The following is a 15,810-nucleotide window of genomic DNA, read 5'->3' on the forward strand; positions in this document are numbered from 1 at the left end:
ATTCAGTGCGCAGAGGAGGGTGCTTAATGCGAGAGGCAGTCAGTGCGCAGGATTGAGATGACCGTCACTTCTCCGCTAAACGCGCTGCTGTTGCGCACAGAAGTAATGCCGCTACAAAGCATGTAAGCTGCTGTAATACTGTATAGGCTACACGTTGTAATACTGTATAGGCTACACACGTTGTAATACTGTATAGGCTACACGTTGACTGTTATCAGTGATTCGTCATTTCCACGGATATAAGGCATAATCCAAAGGCGCATCAAAGATCATACTGAATGGCGATCTGCGTTTCATAGATTTATTTACATCGAAGCTTCTTAAAATGGATGGGAAAACGACTGGCACCGATCTTGATGTTTCGAGAGACAGAAAGGGTCCTGTGACCGACGGTAAATGAATACCTTAAAATATTCTAACTGCATGCGTGTTCATGATAAATGAATCGCCTATTTCTAGGTTTCGGTATAGGCTACACATTCTAACCGTTCCTCATGTGTTCACTTCAGCATATATATTTCTCCCATGATGGGTAGGCTATGGGATGGGCTATGGGATCGCCTGTTGTACAGGCGATGGCTCTTCATCTTGAAGTTCTGCATCTGAGATCTGTTTCTGCAACAATCTTTGTAGGATACAGAAGAACATTGAAAAGTTCTGGGGCCTTAAACTGTGTGCACTGAGCTCAACTCTGTGGAGAAAACTCTGAAGGTATAAGGTATAACTGAAAACTCTCAGGTATAAGAACGATCAGTGGTATAAAAACTATCAGTGGTATATGAACTATCAGTGGTATAAGAACTGTCAGTGATATGAATTATCAGATAAGAACTATCAGTGGTATAAGAATTATCAGTGGTATAAGACACATAGGCTGCATGAAATGAGAGGATGGTACCCTATTCTGACATGGCATCAATCAAGATAATCCGTATTTAAGGGGGGGGGGGGTAACATTACTGCAATGACAGACAGTTATATCATCTCAACAAAGAGCACACAGAGTCTCAGAGTTTGAAAAAGGGCTTTTAGAATGGACTCCTGAGGCTATAGCAATCTCCCAATCGATCTGGGTCATTAGGCGCCTCTCAAACCACTCTCAGGTGCGGCCCACTGGGACGTGCACTCTAATGTGTCCTCAGTAATCACGGCACTGGACCAGGGACCCTGTGGAGCATTTTATTGACCCCTTTTAGAAGAAAGAAAGAAAGGGAATAGGAGAACATGGAACAAAGAACATGGAACAAAGCACGGATCCCCTCAAAGAATACCCAGAATACCCAGGCCTTATTCAATATGTAAAACATTTCAAACTGAAGTGTAGCAAACTGATGCCTTGGATGAACGAAAATGTCCATAAGATCCTGTAGGAAACCTGTATGAGAGAACATGGAGGAAAACTAAGCTACAGGTTCACCGCGCCATTCTAAAAGAAAGAACATAGTAAATGACTATAGAGCTGCTCAGAGTGAGAGAAGGATCCACTAAGGTCTCTAAGGTTCTCTAAGGTTCTCTAAGGTCATTGCTGAAAACAATGGGAACTCCAGGATGTTGTTCTCCACCATTGATAAGCTACTACATCAAACACCCTTTGACACACGTCAGGCATCTTCTCTAAGATGCGAAACATTTGCAGGCTTCTTAAAAACCAAAGTAACATCTATAAGGGAGGCCATTGGTAGCACAGGTAATACATTTGACAGTGCACCCAAAAACAGCCCCCCAAAATTCAGATTGTTTTAACACTGTTGACGAAAGTATCTGAGCTCAGCAACATTGTAACTCAGACCGGCTCCTCAACATTTGCTCTGGATCCAGTCCCGACCAGATTCATCAAGAATGTGTAGTATTGACCATGCTATCCTGAGTACTGTAACTGCAGTATATCAAACCTACATTTCCTGAGCAAAGTACTTGAAAAAGTTGTTTGTAATCAACTTAATACCTTCCTCAACGAAAACAGTATTCTCGAAAAATTCCAATCAGGTTTTAGATCAAATCACTGCACAGAAACGACCCTAGTAAAAATAGTTAATGATCCCAGACTTGCTACTGAAACAAAGTGTTGATCCTTATTCTTCTAGATTTGAGTGCAGCATTCGACACCATTGATCATAACATTTTAATTCACCGCTTTGCGAAGTGGATTGGTTTCTCTTATAATGTTTTAAACTGGTTTCAAACCTACATTACTGGCAGACTGTCAGTCGAGGGGATCACGTGTCTGTACAACATGATTTTCCCCTCAGTGTGGCCCAGGGGAGCTGTCTTGGTCCTCTGCTCTTTTCCCCATATATGCTTCAACATCATAAGTCAGCATAATGTAAACTTCCACAGCTATGCAGACTATATAATTATATATTTCTGTGGAGCCAACAAACCCAGATGGCTTTGCTCCCTTCTCGCATGCTTAGCCTCCATTAATCAGTGGATGAACAACATTTTTTTAAAGCTAAATGACGATAAAACAGAGATACTTTTAGTTGGACCAAAATCAAAGTGAGACATCGTTCTTAGTAACCTTGGGAACCTGGCACACCAGGTCAAAGGTAACAAGCCTACTGTAGGGGTCATCTTAGATACAGAGTTAAGCTTTAAGCCCCATATCAGTAAAGTTACCCAGACAGCTTATTTCCACCTGAGAAACATGGCCAAAGTGCAGCCTTTTTTAACACAAGATGCAGAGATATTAATCCATGCCTTTATCACTAGTAGGTTAGACTAGGCTACTGCAATGCACTTTTTACTGGTCTCCCAAAAAAGCATATAAAGAAATTGGAACTCATACAGAACTCTGCTGCTAGTCTTATAACACCAATTAAAGGGAGCACATCACCCCTGTGTTAGCTGAACTGTACTGGCTCCCTGTTTCCTATAATTGATTTTAAGGTTCTGTTAAAGGTGCTCTTAGCGATGCCACACGTTTTTTAGGCTAAAACATTTTATGTCACTTACTGCAAACATCACCTAACCAACCGCTAGCTGACTGCGTCCTGAATACACTGTAAAAAAAATGTGATCTCTGTGGGCAGCCCAGGCTCCAAAAACAGCAACAAAAACAACCTGGGCAAACCTAGCCCATGAAAACATAACAAACTGTTCCAGCAAATCACAGACAAGATGCGCGTTTAGGAGAGTTTCAATTGCACGGGAGCAGCACGGGAGGGAGGGGGAGGGAGTAGCGAGCTAGCTATCTGTTTTGTTTGAAAGTCAACAGAAGTGACGTTACCCAGCATCGTTTAGAGTGCCTTTAAAATGTAATTCCAGTGAAAATTGACCCAAGGGTGTTTTTCTGCATTAAAACACATCAAATAAGCCGTGGAGACAGTATTTTTCGTTGATCAACCACTACAGCGCTTGTTCCGGTATACGCTACAGCTCCATATCGCACAGTGGATTAGCTACAGTAGGGCCTACGCTTTCAGTTCAACGAAAGGGAATACGAATACCGAACAAAGTAGCCAATCAGAGAACACCCAGGCCTTAGTGTTCTGGTGGTAAGACTTTTCAACATGTAGAACACTTCTGTGTTCTATGTACCATGCACTGTCCATGTGGTGATGTGGGCTCAGTGTGTGGGCATGTGTGTGGGCTCAGTGTGTGGGCATGTGTGCTCTGCAGGCCTGAAGAGTGGCCATCGTGAGGAGGTTGTGGTCAGCGGTATCAGGAGGCTGAGCACCATATCTGAGAAGGACGCTGACGTTTCGTCCCTGGACGGCGTGGGAAACCAGTGGGCAGGTTCCAGCTCCTCCCTCCTCTCATCAGACAAACACCTGCTCAGCAGCGACTTCACCTCTTTTGAGTCCAACATGCCTGATTCTGGAGGTGAGTTTGGGTTGATCTCATGCTGATTCTGGAGGTGAGTTTGGGTTGATCTCATGCTGAATCTAGAGGTGAGTTTGGGTTGATCTCATGCTGATTCTGGAGGTGAGTTTGGGTTGCCGTGGATACAACGTTTACTGGTTTGTTTATGGAATAGAGACTACAGCAGAAGCAAACTGGTATTCCGTTGAGAAGGTTTAAGGCTCATGCTATGCTATCATGCTATGCTATCATATCAATCAGTCTGCAGAATAAATAATCCTTTAAATGATCTCTTTGTCAACTACTGTTACAGACATCGACGGCTAGGACATCAGGCTACCATTTGATTCATGTTGTAGATAGTTTTGATTGCCAATGGCCTTGTTAATCTCAAATCATGACAACGTGATACACTGATACATGCATTAATATAATAAAGATCACAAGAAGCATGACATTTCCTATTCCTCATTTAAACCACTGGAGTGTAATGCTTTAAGAGAGAAGATGTGTTTACATTCACATTGAAGTAAAGATTTATCTTTATTTATATAAAAATATGAAGATGTCTTGAATGTAGACTTTTTGTCCCTCTGTGTCCTTGGTTGCTTTGAACTTGACTGACGCACCAAAAGAACTAAACAGAAGGTTCAGCTCAACCTTGTGCACTTTTGACTGGCCTGGTCACCAGCATGACCATCTTACACCAGCTTGAGGTGGTACAACAAGTAAAATCAGTTGAATCACCATCGTAAACTGGGTAAACCAGTTGAAGGTATGTTTTCGCAAGAGATTTGCTGGTCTAACTGGTCAACCATGGGTGGTCAAACAAGCTGGTCAACCAGCAAGCCACCTTAAGCTGATCAGGCTGATTTATTCAGCAGGGTGGTTTTCATTTTCTACAAATCAGTACAGTTGTACCGTAACCCCTGCAGACATCTCTGGGGTCTTGTGTTGTCATTTCTTTGTGTTGTCAGTACTTCGTGTTGTCAGTTTGTTTTCACAGTTCTCATTGCTTGCGTCCCTCTGAACCACCTCAGTCATCAAATATTTTTATGGACTCGCCTTGAATTATTTATGAGCTGTAAATGATGGCAAATGCTTTCTGAAAGGGGACTGTGTGTAGAGAAAGCTAATATAGCCGAGAATAGATATTACACTTTTATAGCCTGGGATTTAGCCTTAATAATATATAAAATGAGTAGCTTACTTTATTACTTTATTGACAAATGAAACTGGGTTGTTTAATTTGCAAATGAATAAATTGAGAGGGCATTACCTGACCTGTGTGTCTGGGCCATCTGTGATGTTTGAGAGCAGCCCTGCCTCATCTGTCTGTCTGTGCAGCCTTCATTCCTCCTGGTCAGCAGCAGCTCTTAACACAGCAGTGTTGTCCATTTGTCTCTGGGATGTCTCCATACAACTTCTCTGCCTGCTAGAACACAATTACAATCCCACAGAGATGGCCTGTCCATAATAGCTAATAACTGACCACTTCTCACCGCCCTGCATGGGTAATAACTGACCACTTCTCACCGCCCTGCATGGCTAATAACTGACCACTTCTGTTTCAAGCTTCACATTTCAAAAAAACAATTATGTCCATAATGACAAGTGCAATCACTTATCTAGCGGAAGTGAAAGGTGATTACTGGAGTTCTATATGTGGAAATGACTTAAGTGATGTGGAGGTGCTTTTAGGCTAAGTAGTACATCTAAAAATATTTAGGTCAGCTGTCATTTTGAGCATCTGAAAGAACTTCATTGTTTATTGTTATCTCTGTTTTGTCTGAAGGTTTGATTGTCTCTCTCTCATCTCTCTCTCTCTCGCTCATCTCTCTCTCTCTCATCTATCTGTCATCGTTTCTCATCTCTCTCTCTCTCTCTCTCATCTCTCTCTCTCATCTCAATTTTTTCAATTTCAATTTCAATGGAGCTTTATTGGCATTACTCAATGAAGCAGTGTTGCCAAAGCAAACATATAACAAAACAACACAGATACAATATCTGTTTAAAAAATAAAAATAAAATAATAATAATAATAATAACAAAATGATAATAATTAAAAAGAGAGAATAATAAATGAAATGTATAATGATCATCTCTCTCTTTCTCTCTCATCTCTCTCTTGCTCATCTCTCTCTCTGTCTCTCATCTCTCTCTCTCATCTCTCTCTCTCTCATCTCCTCTCTCTCTCTCTCATCTCTCTCTCTCTCTCTCTCTCATCTCTCTCTCTCTCTCATCTCTCCCTCTCTCATCTCTCTCTCTCTCATCTCTCTCTCCTCTCTCTCTCTCTCTCCTCTCTCTCATCTCTCTCTCTCTCTCATCTCTCTCTCTCTCTCTCTCTCTCTCTCTCTCATCTCTCTCTCTCATCTCTCTCTCATCTCTCTCTCTCATCTCTCATCTCTCTCTCTCATATCTCTCTCTCTCTCTCTCATCTCTCTCTCTCTCATCTCTCCCTCTCTCATCTCTCTCTCATCTCTCTCTCTCTCTCATATCTCTCAATTCAATTCAAATATGCTTTATTGGCACGACAAATCATATGATGCATTGCCAAAGCGTTCACAGGAATATTGATAATTACAAAAAAGTAAACAAACAAACATATACAAACATTACAAACATTTACACTTCATCAGTACACTGTGTGTGTGTGTGTGTGTGTGTGGGCGCGCTGCTCAGTGGTCACTCCTCCTCTTTCTGTCACAGTTGTGTATGTAGTGTGCAGCTAGTATTGCACAATCTTCCTCTTCTCCTAATAAATATCTAATTTTCTTGTGATCTTCGATCTCAAAGAATTTTGGATATATATATCCATATACTTCTATATATATATATATATATATATATATATATATATATATATATATATTATAAGTTGGAGCGTATTTCTTTGTAGTTAGGGCAGCTTTGTCACAGTTCACACAAAGTCTGTTTTCTTTAGGCATTCAGGTTTGCCTGCGTCTGCCTGTTTCTATTGCCAGGCTGTGGTTGCTAAGCCTGTATCTAGACATTGTTTTTCTCAAGTTGGTGTCTCTTACAATTGTCAAGTATTTTGCTAATTGGTATTCCCTGTTAAGAGTCAAATAACTTTGTAGTTTACTTTGTTTTTCTGTTGTTTTTGTCCAATATGTGAGAGATTTTTCTTTCTGGGTGTTGATAATTTGGTTGGTATTTATTCTTTCAAGAGGGGTGCCGGTGTCCTGAGGCTGAATAGTGATATTAGTTCTGTTGGTTGTTTCTTGCTGGAGCCTATGGACCAACTGGATGAGGGGACTCTTTTCCGTGTTCAATTCTTGGCACTCGCTTTTTTTGTGCAGTCTGTCTAGCAGTTCCTTTTAGGTGATAGGGTAATCTAGTTGGTTTTGGTATTTAGAAATTGTGTCTTCTATTTTGGTCAGTTTTTCGACAATTTGGATTTGTTCATGGGTCATATCTGTTTTGTTATACAGATTTTCAAAATAATCTTTCCATGTATTGCCATTTTGTATGGCTGGTTCTTCATGGGGCTTTTTGTTTAGCGAGTTCCAGTTGTCCCAGAAGGTATTAGATTTAGTGATTCTTCAATTGTTTGTAGTTGGTTTTGAATATGATGTTCTTTTTTTCTTTCTAAGTGTTTTTTTTTTTTGTATTGTTTGAGTTCCTCTCATAGTATTGATCGTAAATCGTGGATTGTTTGGCTGTCTGTGCTTTTGGTTTGATAATTGTCTTAGTTTTTTCCTCATCATTTTGCAGTCCAAGTCAAACCATTTCTCATCACTTTGTTTGGTATGTCTTCTTTTTTGAGGGGGACGTAGGGCTGATAGCTCTGCCAGGTAGTCAAATATATGGTTAATATTTTCTACTGCTAAGTTTACGCCTTCTATATTGTGGGGGTAACTACTAAGAGGGAAAGTATCAATAGTTGGGGAAGCTTTAGGGTGATAGAGAGCTGTTAGGTAGTTTTCTTTGCTGTTCTTAGTCCATCTGTAACTCTCTCGTGCGGAACAGCTTGCTGGGCTGTTTGTGTATGTTAGAGTTTTCTGTTCTTTTAAGGTATGCAGTAACTTGGCTGTGGTCTGAGAGGGGTGTTAGTGGCTTGACTGTGAATGCTCTGAAAGTGGACAAGTCTAAGTCTGTTATCACATAGTCAACTGTTGAGCAACCAAGAGGTGAACTGTAGTTGTATCTTCCGAGAGAGTCCCCTCTCACCCTACCAGTGACAAGATACAGGCCCAGGCTTTGGCAGAGCTCTAAAAGTAGTTTCCCATTTTTGTTTATTTGTGTGTCAGAGCTGTTCCGTGGGAAGTTAACAACATTTTGTGGGAACCTCTGCCCAAATATATATATATATATATATATATGTGTTGCCATGATCTGCTGTATAGTCAGGAAGGGATCCTGTCCTTGCATTCAGATCTCCACAGATCAATACACTTCCCTGGGCCTGGAAGTGGTTGATTTGGTGGTTCATGGTGTCAAATATCTCTTCGTTGTAGTAGGGAGATTCAGAGGGTGGTATATACACAGCACAAGCAAATATATCTTTGGTTGTTTGGGTGAGTTGTTTGTTGAAAACTTTGTGAGTCCTCTTTTTTTATTAGTGAGATGTATTTATCTATTTCTAATTTATGCCATATCACCATGCCCCCTGAATCTCTCCCTCGTGTTATTCCTTTATTTTTTCTGGAGGAGATCGCTATTTCTCAATATCCTATAGGACAGAGGGTGACCTCATTATTCCTGCGCCATGTTTCTTGTAAAATTATAATGTCCATGTTTTAAATGCTTTTCTGAAATTCCACAGTGTTAGTTTTGCAACCAAAAGTGGATGATTGAATGCCTTGAACATTCCAGAGGGTAATTGTTAAAGATTTCATGGAGTACTAATTATTGAACAACCTGGATAAATGTAACAAACTTAACAAGCCTTCAAAATGAACCAATCCCAGTGAATATCAGATACATGTATCTATTTATCATATTAGTTATATTATTTATATGTTATTATTGAGTTATATGCAGTGCATACTGTATATTAGTTGTGTTGTGAACTGGTTTTTGTATAAAATAAAAATTGCATTACATTTTTTTTTCATTTTTTTTTTAGTTACAGTACTCACGATCAGCTCATCAGACGTGTGCATATGAAAGTGAGGAGTTCTTTAATGTGTTTCAGCTCAGTGTTGTGGCTACTGATGGGCGCTTTCAGTGCCTCAGCGTAGCTTCTGTCTTCCTCCCTGTGCTGCTGTGGCCACAGAAATGCGTCAGGCGGCTCTGCTGTGCTCCTCAGCTGTTTTTGCTGGTGTTGGCCTTTTGAGTCCAGCTTTTCAGTTCCAGGTTGATGACACTCTCTCTCTCTCCCTCTCTCATCTCTCCCTCTCTCATCTCTCTCTCATTTCTCTCTCCCTCTCTCATCTCTCTCTCATCTCTCCCTCTCTCATCTCTCTCTCATCTCTTTCTCTCTCTCATCTCTTTCTCTCTCTCATCTCTCTCTCTCTCATCTCTTTCTCTCTCTCATCTCTCTCTCATCTCTCCCTCTCTCATCTCTCTCATTTCTCATCTCTCTCTCATCTCTCTCATTTCTCATCTCTCTCTCTCTCAGATGATTGTGCGTCTCTCCTGTTGGCGTGTCTCCATTGCCGCTTCTCTGAGCTGCTGAGTCTGATCCCAGAGGCCTGTGAGCGCAGTGTGGTGCGCTGCTGTCCCTCCTGTGGGTACTACCGGGCGTCCAAAGAGCCCTCGCGTGCCAACGACTGCTGCAGCTGCAACATGAGCTGCGACTGTGGTCTGCTCGACTCGTGCCAAGAGACCAGCGAGCTGATCGAGCTGGCCATGGAGATATCAGAGGTGTGCTATCGTTGAGGGAGGCCACTCCGCCGTGGACAAAGTGAATTAGAGGAGTGCTGGTCTAACCAGAGAGCAGGGGAAGCCTTTTGATGCTGTTGACACATGAGAGCAGCTTCATCCGTCTGGGATGGAGGAAGTAGCCCACTTGACTGAGTATGTCCAACTGTGAATGGTCCACCTGGAGACCAGCTGTTTGGAAGAGACATGGGACTGTATGGATAAGAATAGGACAATTGGCCAGTCAAGTATATTGATACAGTGCGTATCCTCTCACTCTTTCTTTGCTCATACGGTCCCGATCGCATCTCAGAGATCCAATGAAGTGCCCCAGTGCTGCAGCTCTCAGCTGTGGCGTCTTCTTCCTGCTGCTCCATTTCCACAGCAAGGTGTCCGTGTGCATTAGGCTAATGCAGACACGCTATGGCTATGCATTGTTTATGAATGCCTTTGCACGATTTGTGATCAATACAGCATGCCTCTTTAATAAATCCCATTATATGACGTGCATAATGTATGGATTTCACATGTTGATCTTATTCAGTATCAATCAGAGTTCAAAGATCTGATGTTCATATCTGTAATCTGGGAATACCGTTAAATTATGAATGGATGATAAGAGCCAGTTTTCCTTGCCTTACAGACTACAGACTATTTGTTGCCACACCTATTTCACAGAAAGCACAAAGCATATATTCTAGCTGCACAACTCTCTGCTGCCCTCTACAGTGCATCTTTAAAACAACAACAAAATTACAAATGATTGTACAATAGAATTTCATGACTTGAAATACAGCAGACAGTGCAATTATTACATTAAAAAGTTGCAGTAGATTTATTAAATAATAATAATAATAATAATAATAATAATAACAATAATACTAAGCTTTATTTGTATAGCACCTTTCATACACAGAATGCAGCTTAAAGTGGTTTACATTTGGTGCATTTAACACAATAATAGAGAAAAATAAAAATAAGAAAACAATGAATAATAATAATACAAACAAACAAACAAACCAATAAATAAAACATCAGAGAATTAGAATGAAGTAAAAATGAGAATTCACAGGATGGTAAGGAGATAGATACACATATAGGCCTAGTAAAACCAGTGCAGTGTAAATGATGCTAAGGATCTGCTTGGTGTTAGAAGGTGTGTAGAAATGGAGATTAGTAGCCGGTTTTCCCAAACTATATATAGGCTCTCCCAGGCCAACCAGATGCCGCTAGTTCTGCCTGACTCAAGGTGGCAGCCTGACTTGCTCATTCCCTTTACATGTGTATTAGTCGCAGAGATGTCAAATGTGACTGATCTCGATTACTGTGATAAACTCAGAGAATTTCAATTAGTGCAAATTAATGGAACGTGGAACAGACGACGTGGAAGTGAACACTCTGACCACCAGGGACATCTGTCGCCTGCTAAAATGTAAGTAGCCTCATGGGGAACCACATGTGTTACTGAATTCTAAAATGTAAGTATAAATATATGTTAAATAAATATACTATGTTAAATAAATATATTTCCATGTATTTATCAATATTGGTCACTTTCTTATATTTTCTGCATTATTAAATATATTCAGCATGGACTTTCATGCAAGATATCCATTTTGTGTTCCACATATACTTGCATAAACATTCTTGTACTACATATTTATAAAATATATTGTAGCCATCTATTCATAATAAGCTGGATGCAGCTGCATATATGTGAATATATATTGTTCTATATGGGTATGAATATTTGATACATTAATTTCCCACGGTAGTGGCAACTGCAGTGACCGTGCATGCGTGTCTTTATTTTGATATATTCAAAGAGTTTGTCTTACCAAAATACTTGTAATATTGAGTCGATTTATGTCCATTACAATTTAGTAAACTCTTAACAATAATTTGGTAGGCTTGTAAACGGCTCTCTACAGTCAAGGGTGACCTAAATATTTGGCTATTATTGGAGGTGGTATTTCAGTGAGCTGGCATGAGGGGGTCTATACACGTGTGTGTGTCCAGTCAGTCCACAGCTATGTGTGAATTAACCCTTTCACCTCTGTGAGTCCAGGGTGCCCTGCCTAGCTCACCCTAATGAGTAACTGTTAATTGCTAGTAATAAACTAGCCTATAATAGTATGGTTATATGGTTAATTACTGTTAACAACTGTCAATATTGTCAGATTTGTCAAAATGTGTAGCCTATGTAATGTGTTTCTCCCTGTCAATCATGTTCACCCATAGGAACAATTAGGTGGTTCTATTTACACTTTCACTGAATTGCACTCTTACTGTTACTATAACTCCCTATAGCTAGAGCTCCACAGCTAACGTGTCTGTTACATGACTCCCTATAGCTATGAGAGCTCCACAGCTAACATGTCTGTTACATGACTCCCTATAGCTATGAGAGCTCCACAGCTGACGGTGTCTGCTGGACAGTGGTGAGCCCCATCGTGTTCACCTACAGAATCATCCAATGCAATAACCTTCTGGACGCTGATAATGACACCCTGCTGTTTGGCCACACGGGGTGCTGTGGAGAGCTGCAGAACAGCAGCAAGCCCATAAAGCGCTTTATTGTCATAGATGAGACCGTCCATGCGCTCTACGGGAGTAGGATCTCGGAGTACCTGAAGGCCAGGAATGTCGTCTACAAGATGCTGCCTTTGCCCACTACAGAGGAAAACAAGTCCATGGAGCTTGTCACGACAATCCTTGAGGAAGTTCACCAGTTTGGCATTGACCGAAGGTCTGAGCCAATCTTGGCCATTGGTGGAGGAGTGTGTCTCGATATTGTGGGACTAGCGGCGTCTCTCTATCGTAGAAGGACTCCCTACATCCGCATCCCGACCACGTTGCTGGCCTATGTGGATGCCAGTGTCGGGGCAAAGAATGGGGTCAACTTTGCCAACTGTAAAAACAAGCTGGGAAGCTACATCCCCCCGGTGGCCGTGTTCCTAGACAGGTCTTTCCTGGGGACCGTCCCACGCCGCCACATCGCCAATGGACTGGCTGAGATGTTGAAGGTATCTTGCATGACAAACGTGTGGATCACGCTTCTTTAGGTGCATGATGAGGCCACAGGTACACTTGCGTCCGTCAGACAGACTGTAGTACTAAACATGGTGTTTCCAATTGGAACGAAACATGGTGTTCCCAATTAGAACTAAACATGGTATTCCAAATTGGAACTAAACATGGTCTTCTTAATTAAAACTAAACATGGTGTTCCTAATTGGAACTAAACATGGTGTTCCTAATTAGAACTAAACATGGTGTTCCTAACAAATAAGTAAGGCTAACGGAGGACACGGAAACCTTCTTTAAAACCTCATGGTGAATCTTCCAGGACCTCAAAGGTTTGTGTTATTTAGCTTCTGGACATTAGAAGACACAGTAGGGCAGTGTTTCTCAAACTTTTTTTCTGAGGACCCACTTTTTAAAAATGACAGACTATCGCGACCCAACTCGTGACTGTGGTAGTTAACAAACTAGGTAGGGTCACACTCTTTTCTCTCAATATTTTGTAGATGGCTCTAATGAAACACAAAGGCCTGTTTGAGCTTCTGGAGTCAGAGGGGCCGAGGCTTCTGGATTCCAAGTTCCAAACCCGTGATGAGACCGACAGGACAGACCAGTCGCCTGCTGCTTCAGCATCCTCTAGGATCGCCATAGAGACCATGCTGGAGGAGCTGGCTCCAAACCTGTGGGAGGACGAGCTGGACCGACTGGTGGACTTCGGACACCTCATCAGCCCTGAGCTAGAGATGGTCACAAGAGACGCGTGTTGAAATGCCTGGGAGTGAAAGTGCTCCTAAGGCTGTAGTTGCAGTACAGTTTTACAGCTACTTCATTTTTGTTGGCTACCATTTCACTTGACTGCAAACAAATTCAAAAATACATATAGACCCCGATCTCCATATCTGCATGTCCAGCATCAAAGATATTTTACAGTTGACTATTTTCTCTGACGTGTGTGTTGCAGAAAGTGTTACCTGCGCTGCTGCACGGCGAGGCAGTGACAATCGACATGTCCCTCATGGTGTACGTGGCCTGTGAGCGAGGCCTGCTGACCGCTGCGCTGCGGGATCGGGTGGTCCGCTGCATGCGCGCCCTGGAGCTGCCCGTGTGGCACGCGGCCTGCAGCCTGGAGCTGGTGAGGGAGGCCCTTGGCCAGCGACTCAAGCACTCCGGAGGACTGGTCAGGATGCCACTGCCCACAGCTCTGGGGCGAGCAGGTACGGGAGCTGGAGAGCGTTCCCACGGTGACAGGGAGGGAATTGTCTTGGGACTGCCGTACAGCGATCGCTAGTTATATCGCTAGCTAACTATGCTGCTCATACTCTCTTCTATTTACACGTTACAAGTAGGGAGTAGTGTTGTGCGGGTCGGGTTTATTATAACCCGCACCCACCGGACCCATTTTGGATATCTAATCTGCCCCGCCCCGCCCGACCTGACAAAAAATGCCTTTAACATCGAGCCGAACAGGCTAGATATGGCTGCAGCCTAGCGGCCCCGTGTGTGTGTGTGTGTGCAGGCTAGATATGGCTGCAGCCTAGCGGCCCCATGTGTGTGTGTGTGCAGGCTAGATATGGCTGCAGCCTAGCGGCCCCATGTGTGTGTGTGTGTGCAGGCTAGATATGGCTGCAGCCTAGCGGCCCCGTGTGTGTGTGTGTGTGTGTGTGTGTGCAGGCTAGATATGGCTGCAGCCTAGCGGCCCCATGTGTGTGTGTGTGCAGGCTAGATATGGCTGCAGCCTAGCGGCCCCGTGTGTGTGTGTGTGTGTGTGTGTGTGTGTGTGTGTGCAGGCTAGATATGGCTGCAGCCTAGCGGCCCCATGTGTGTGTGTGTGCAGGCTAGATATGGCTGCAGCCTAGGGGCCCCATGTGTGTGTGTGTGTGTGTGTATGTGTGTGTGTGCAGGCTAGATATGGCTGCAGCCTAGGGGCCCCATGTGTGCCAGCCTGCCAGAGGGGCCCCCATTGGCCATAAAAAATAATAGTTAATTCAAATTTACATAAGAGAATAAAACTGAAACTTCATTGGCCCAAAAGAAACAGGTAAGATGCTGATTGGGTAAATATGGCAGAGTTCACGGCCTGCAGTTCAGCTGGACACCTTGAGAAAGAAGGTATGAGAGTCGGACTCAAAAGTGAAAGAGAACAGCGAGGCCAAAATCTCCTGCAGAAAAAGGCTGCTGTCGTGTGTTTGAGGAAATCTGGGAAACGCGTCCCAGCGCACCATATGCCAGCGACAGCGACAACGTTCATACTTCCCATTCGGGGGTGCGTTCCCTAAAACCATACTGTAGTTGCTAACCTGCTAGCAACTTAGTTGGTTGGCAATGGGAAATTACATTGCAACCAACAAAGTTGCTAACTTAGTTAGGGCCTTGTAGAAACTCAATGAGCATGCCGTGCAAACTTTTCATACTGAGTTCAGTCATGCTGAGAACATGTTTGTCTTCCACCCTACAAAGTTTGGGCTGCCTATGAATAGTACTTTTCATGATATTAATGGCCAAACTTTGCTTCCCAGATAATGTGTTTTCAGGTTGAAAAACTGAAGTAATTTCAAGGGCTGAAAATAATATGACGGGACGTTAACAGAAATATTTGACAGGTTTTGGTTTTGGGACCCATCATTCATATAGACATATAGACAGTGCAGCAACAACCTTATCTGATTTGACACCGAATGACCCAGTTCTTTTGTAAGGAGTAACCCTAGAGCGTCTAGACTGAGACACAGTATTACTTGTTTTTATCCACAGAAATCTTTAATGACACAGTCAAACACCATCCTCATTCAGAAGAAGCTAGCAGTCGGCCTGCTAACCTCACTAAAACAAGGCAGTCAAACACCATCCTCATTCAGAAGAAGCTAGCAGTCGGCCTGCTAACCTCACTAAAACAAGGCAGTCAAACACCATCCTCATTCAGAAGAAGCTAGCAGTCGGCCTGCTAACCTCACTAAAACAAGGCAGTCAAACACCATCCTCATTCAGAAGAAGCTAGCAGTCGGCCTGCTAACCTCACTAAAACAAGGCAGTCAAACACCATCCTCATTCAGAAGAAGCTAGCAGTCGGCCTGCTAACCTCACTAAAACAAGGCAGTCAAACACCATCCTCATTCAGAAGAAGCTAGCAGTCGGCCTGCTAACCTCACTAAAACAAGG

General features: G+C 42.7%; 2 protein-coding genes across 2 annotated transcripts; both read left to right on the plus strand.

The window, feature by feature from the left end:
• Nucleotides 1-34: 34 nt before the first annotated feature.
• On the plus strand, nt 35-10,477 carry mdfic2 (MyoD family inhibitor domain containing 2). Its single transcript, XM_048241775.1, has 3 exons — nt 35-392; nt 3,622-3,825; nt 9,389-10,477. The coding sequence occupies exons 1-3, from the start codon at nt 326-328 to the stop codon at nt 9,646-9,648; spliced, it is 531 nt and encodes a 176-aa protein (XP_048097732.1). The 5' UTR covers nt 35-325; the 3' UTR covers nt 9,649-10,477.
• A 146-nt stretch (nt 10,478-10,623) lies between these two features.
• On the plus strand, nt 10,624-15,584 carry LOC125293365 (2-epi-5-epi-valiolone synthase-like). Its single transcript, XM_048241230.1, has 5 exons — nt 10,624-11,062; nt 12,032-12,656; nt 13,161-13,400; nt 13,616-13,868; nt 15,406-15,584. The coding sequence occupies exons 1-5, from the start codon at nt 10,797-10,799 to the stop codon at nt 15,582-15,584; spliced, it is 1,563 nt and encodes a 520-aa protein (XP_048097187.1). The 5' UTR covers nt 10,624-10,796.
• The last annotated feature ends 226 nt before the right edge of the window (nt 15,585-15,810 follow it).

The sequence above is a fragment of the Alosa alosa genome, chromosome 4, assembly GCF_017589495.1.
Source record: "Alosa alosa isolate M-15738 ecotype Scorff River chromosome 4, AALO_Geno_1.1, whole genome shotgun sequence".
NCBI classification, from domain to species: Eukaryota; Metazoa; Chordata; class Actinopteri; order Clupeiformes; family Clupeidae; genus Alosa; species Alosa alosa.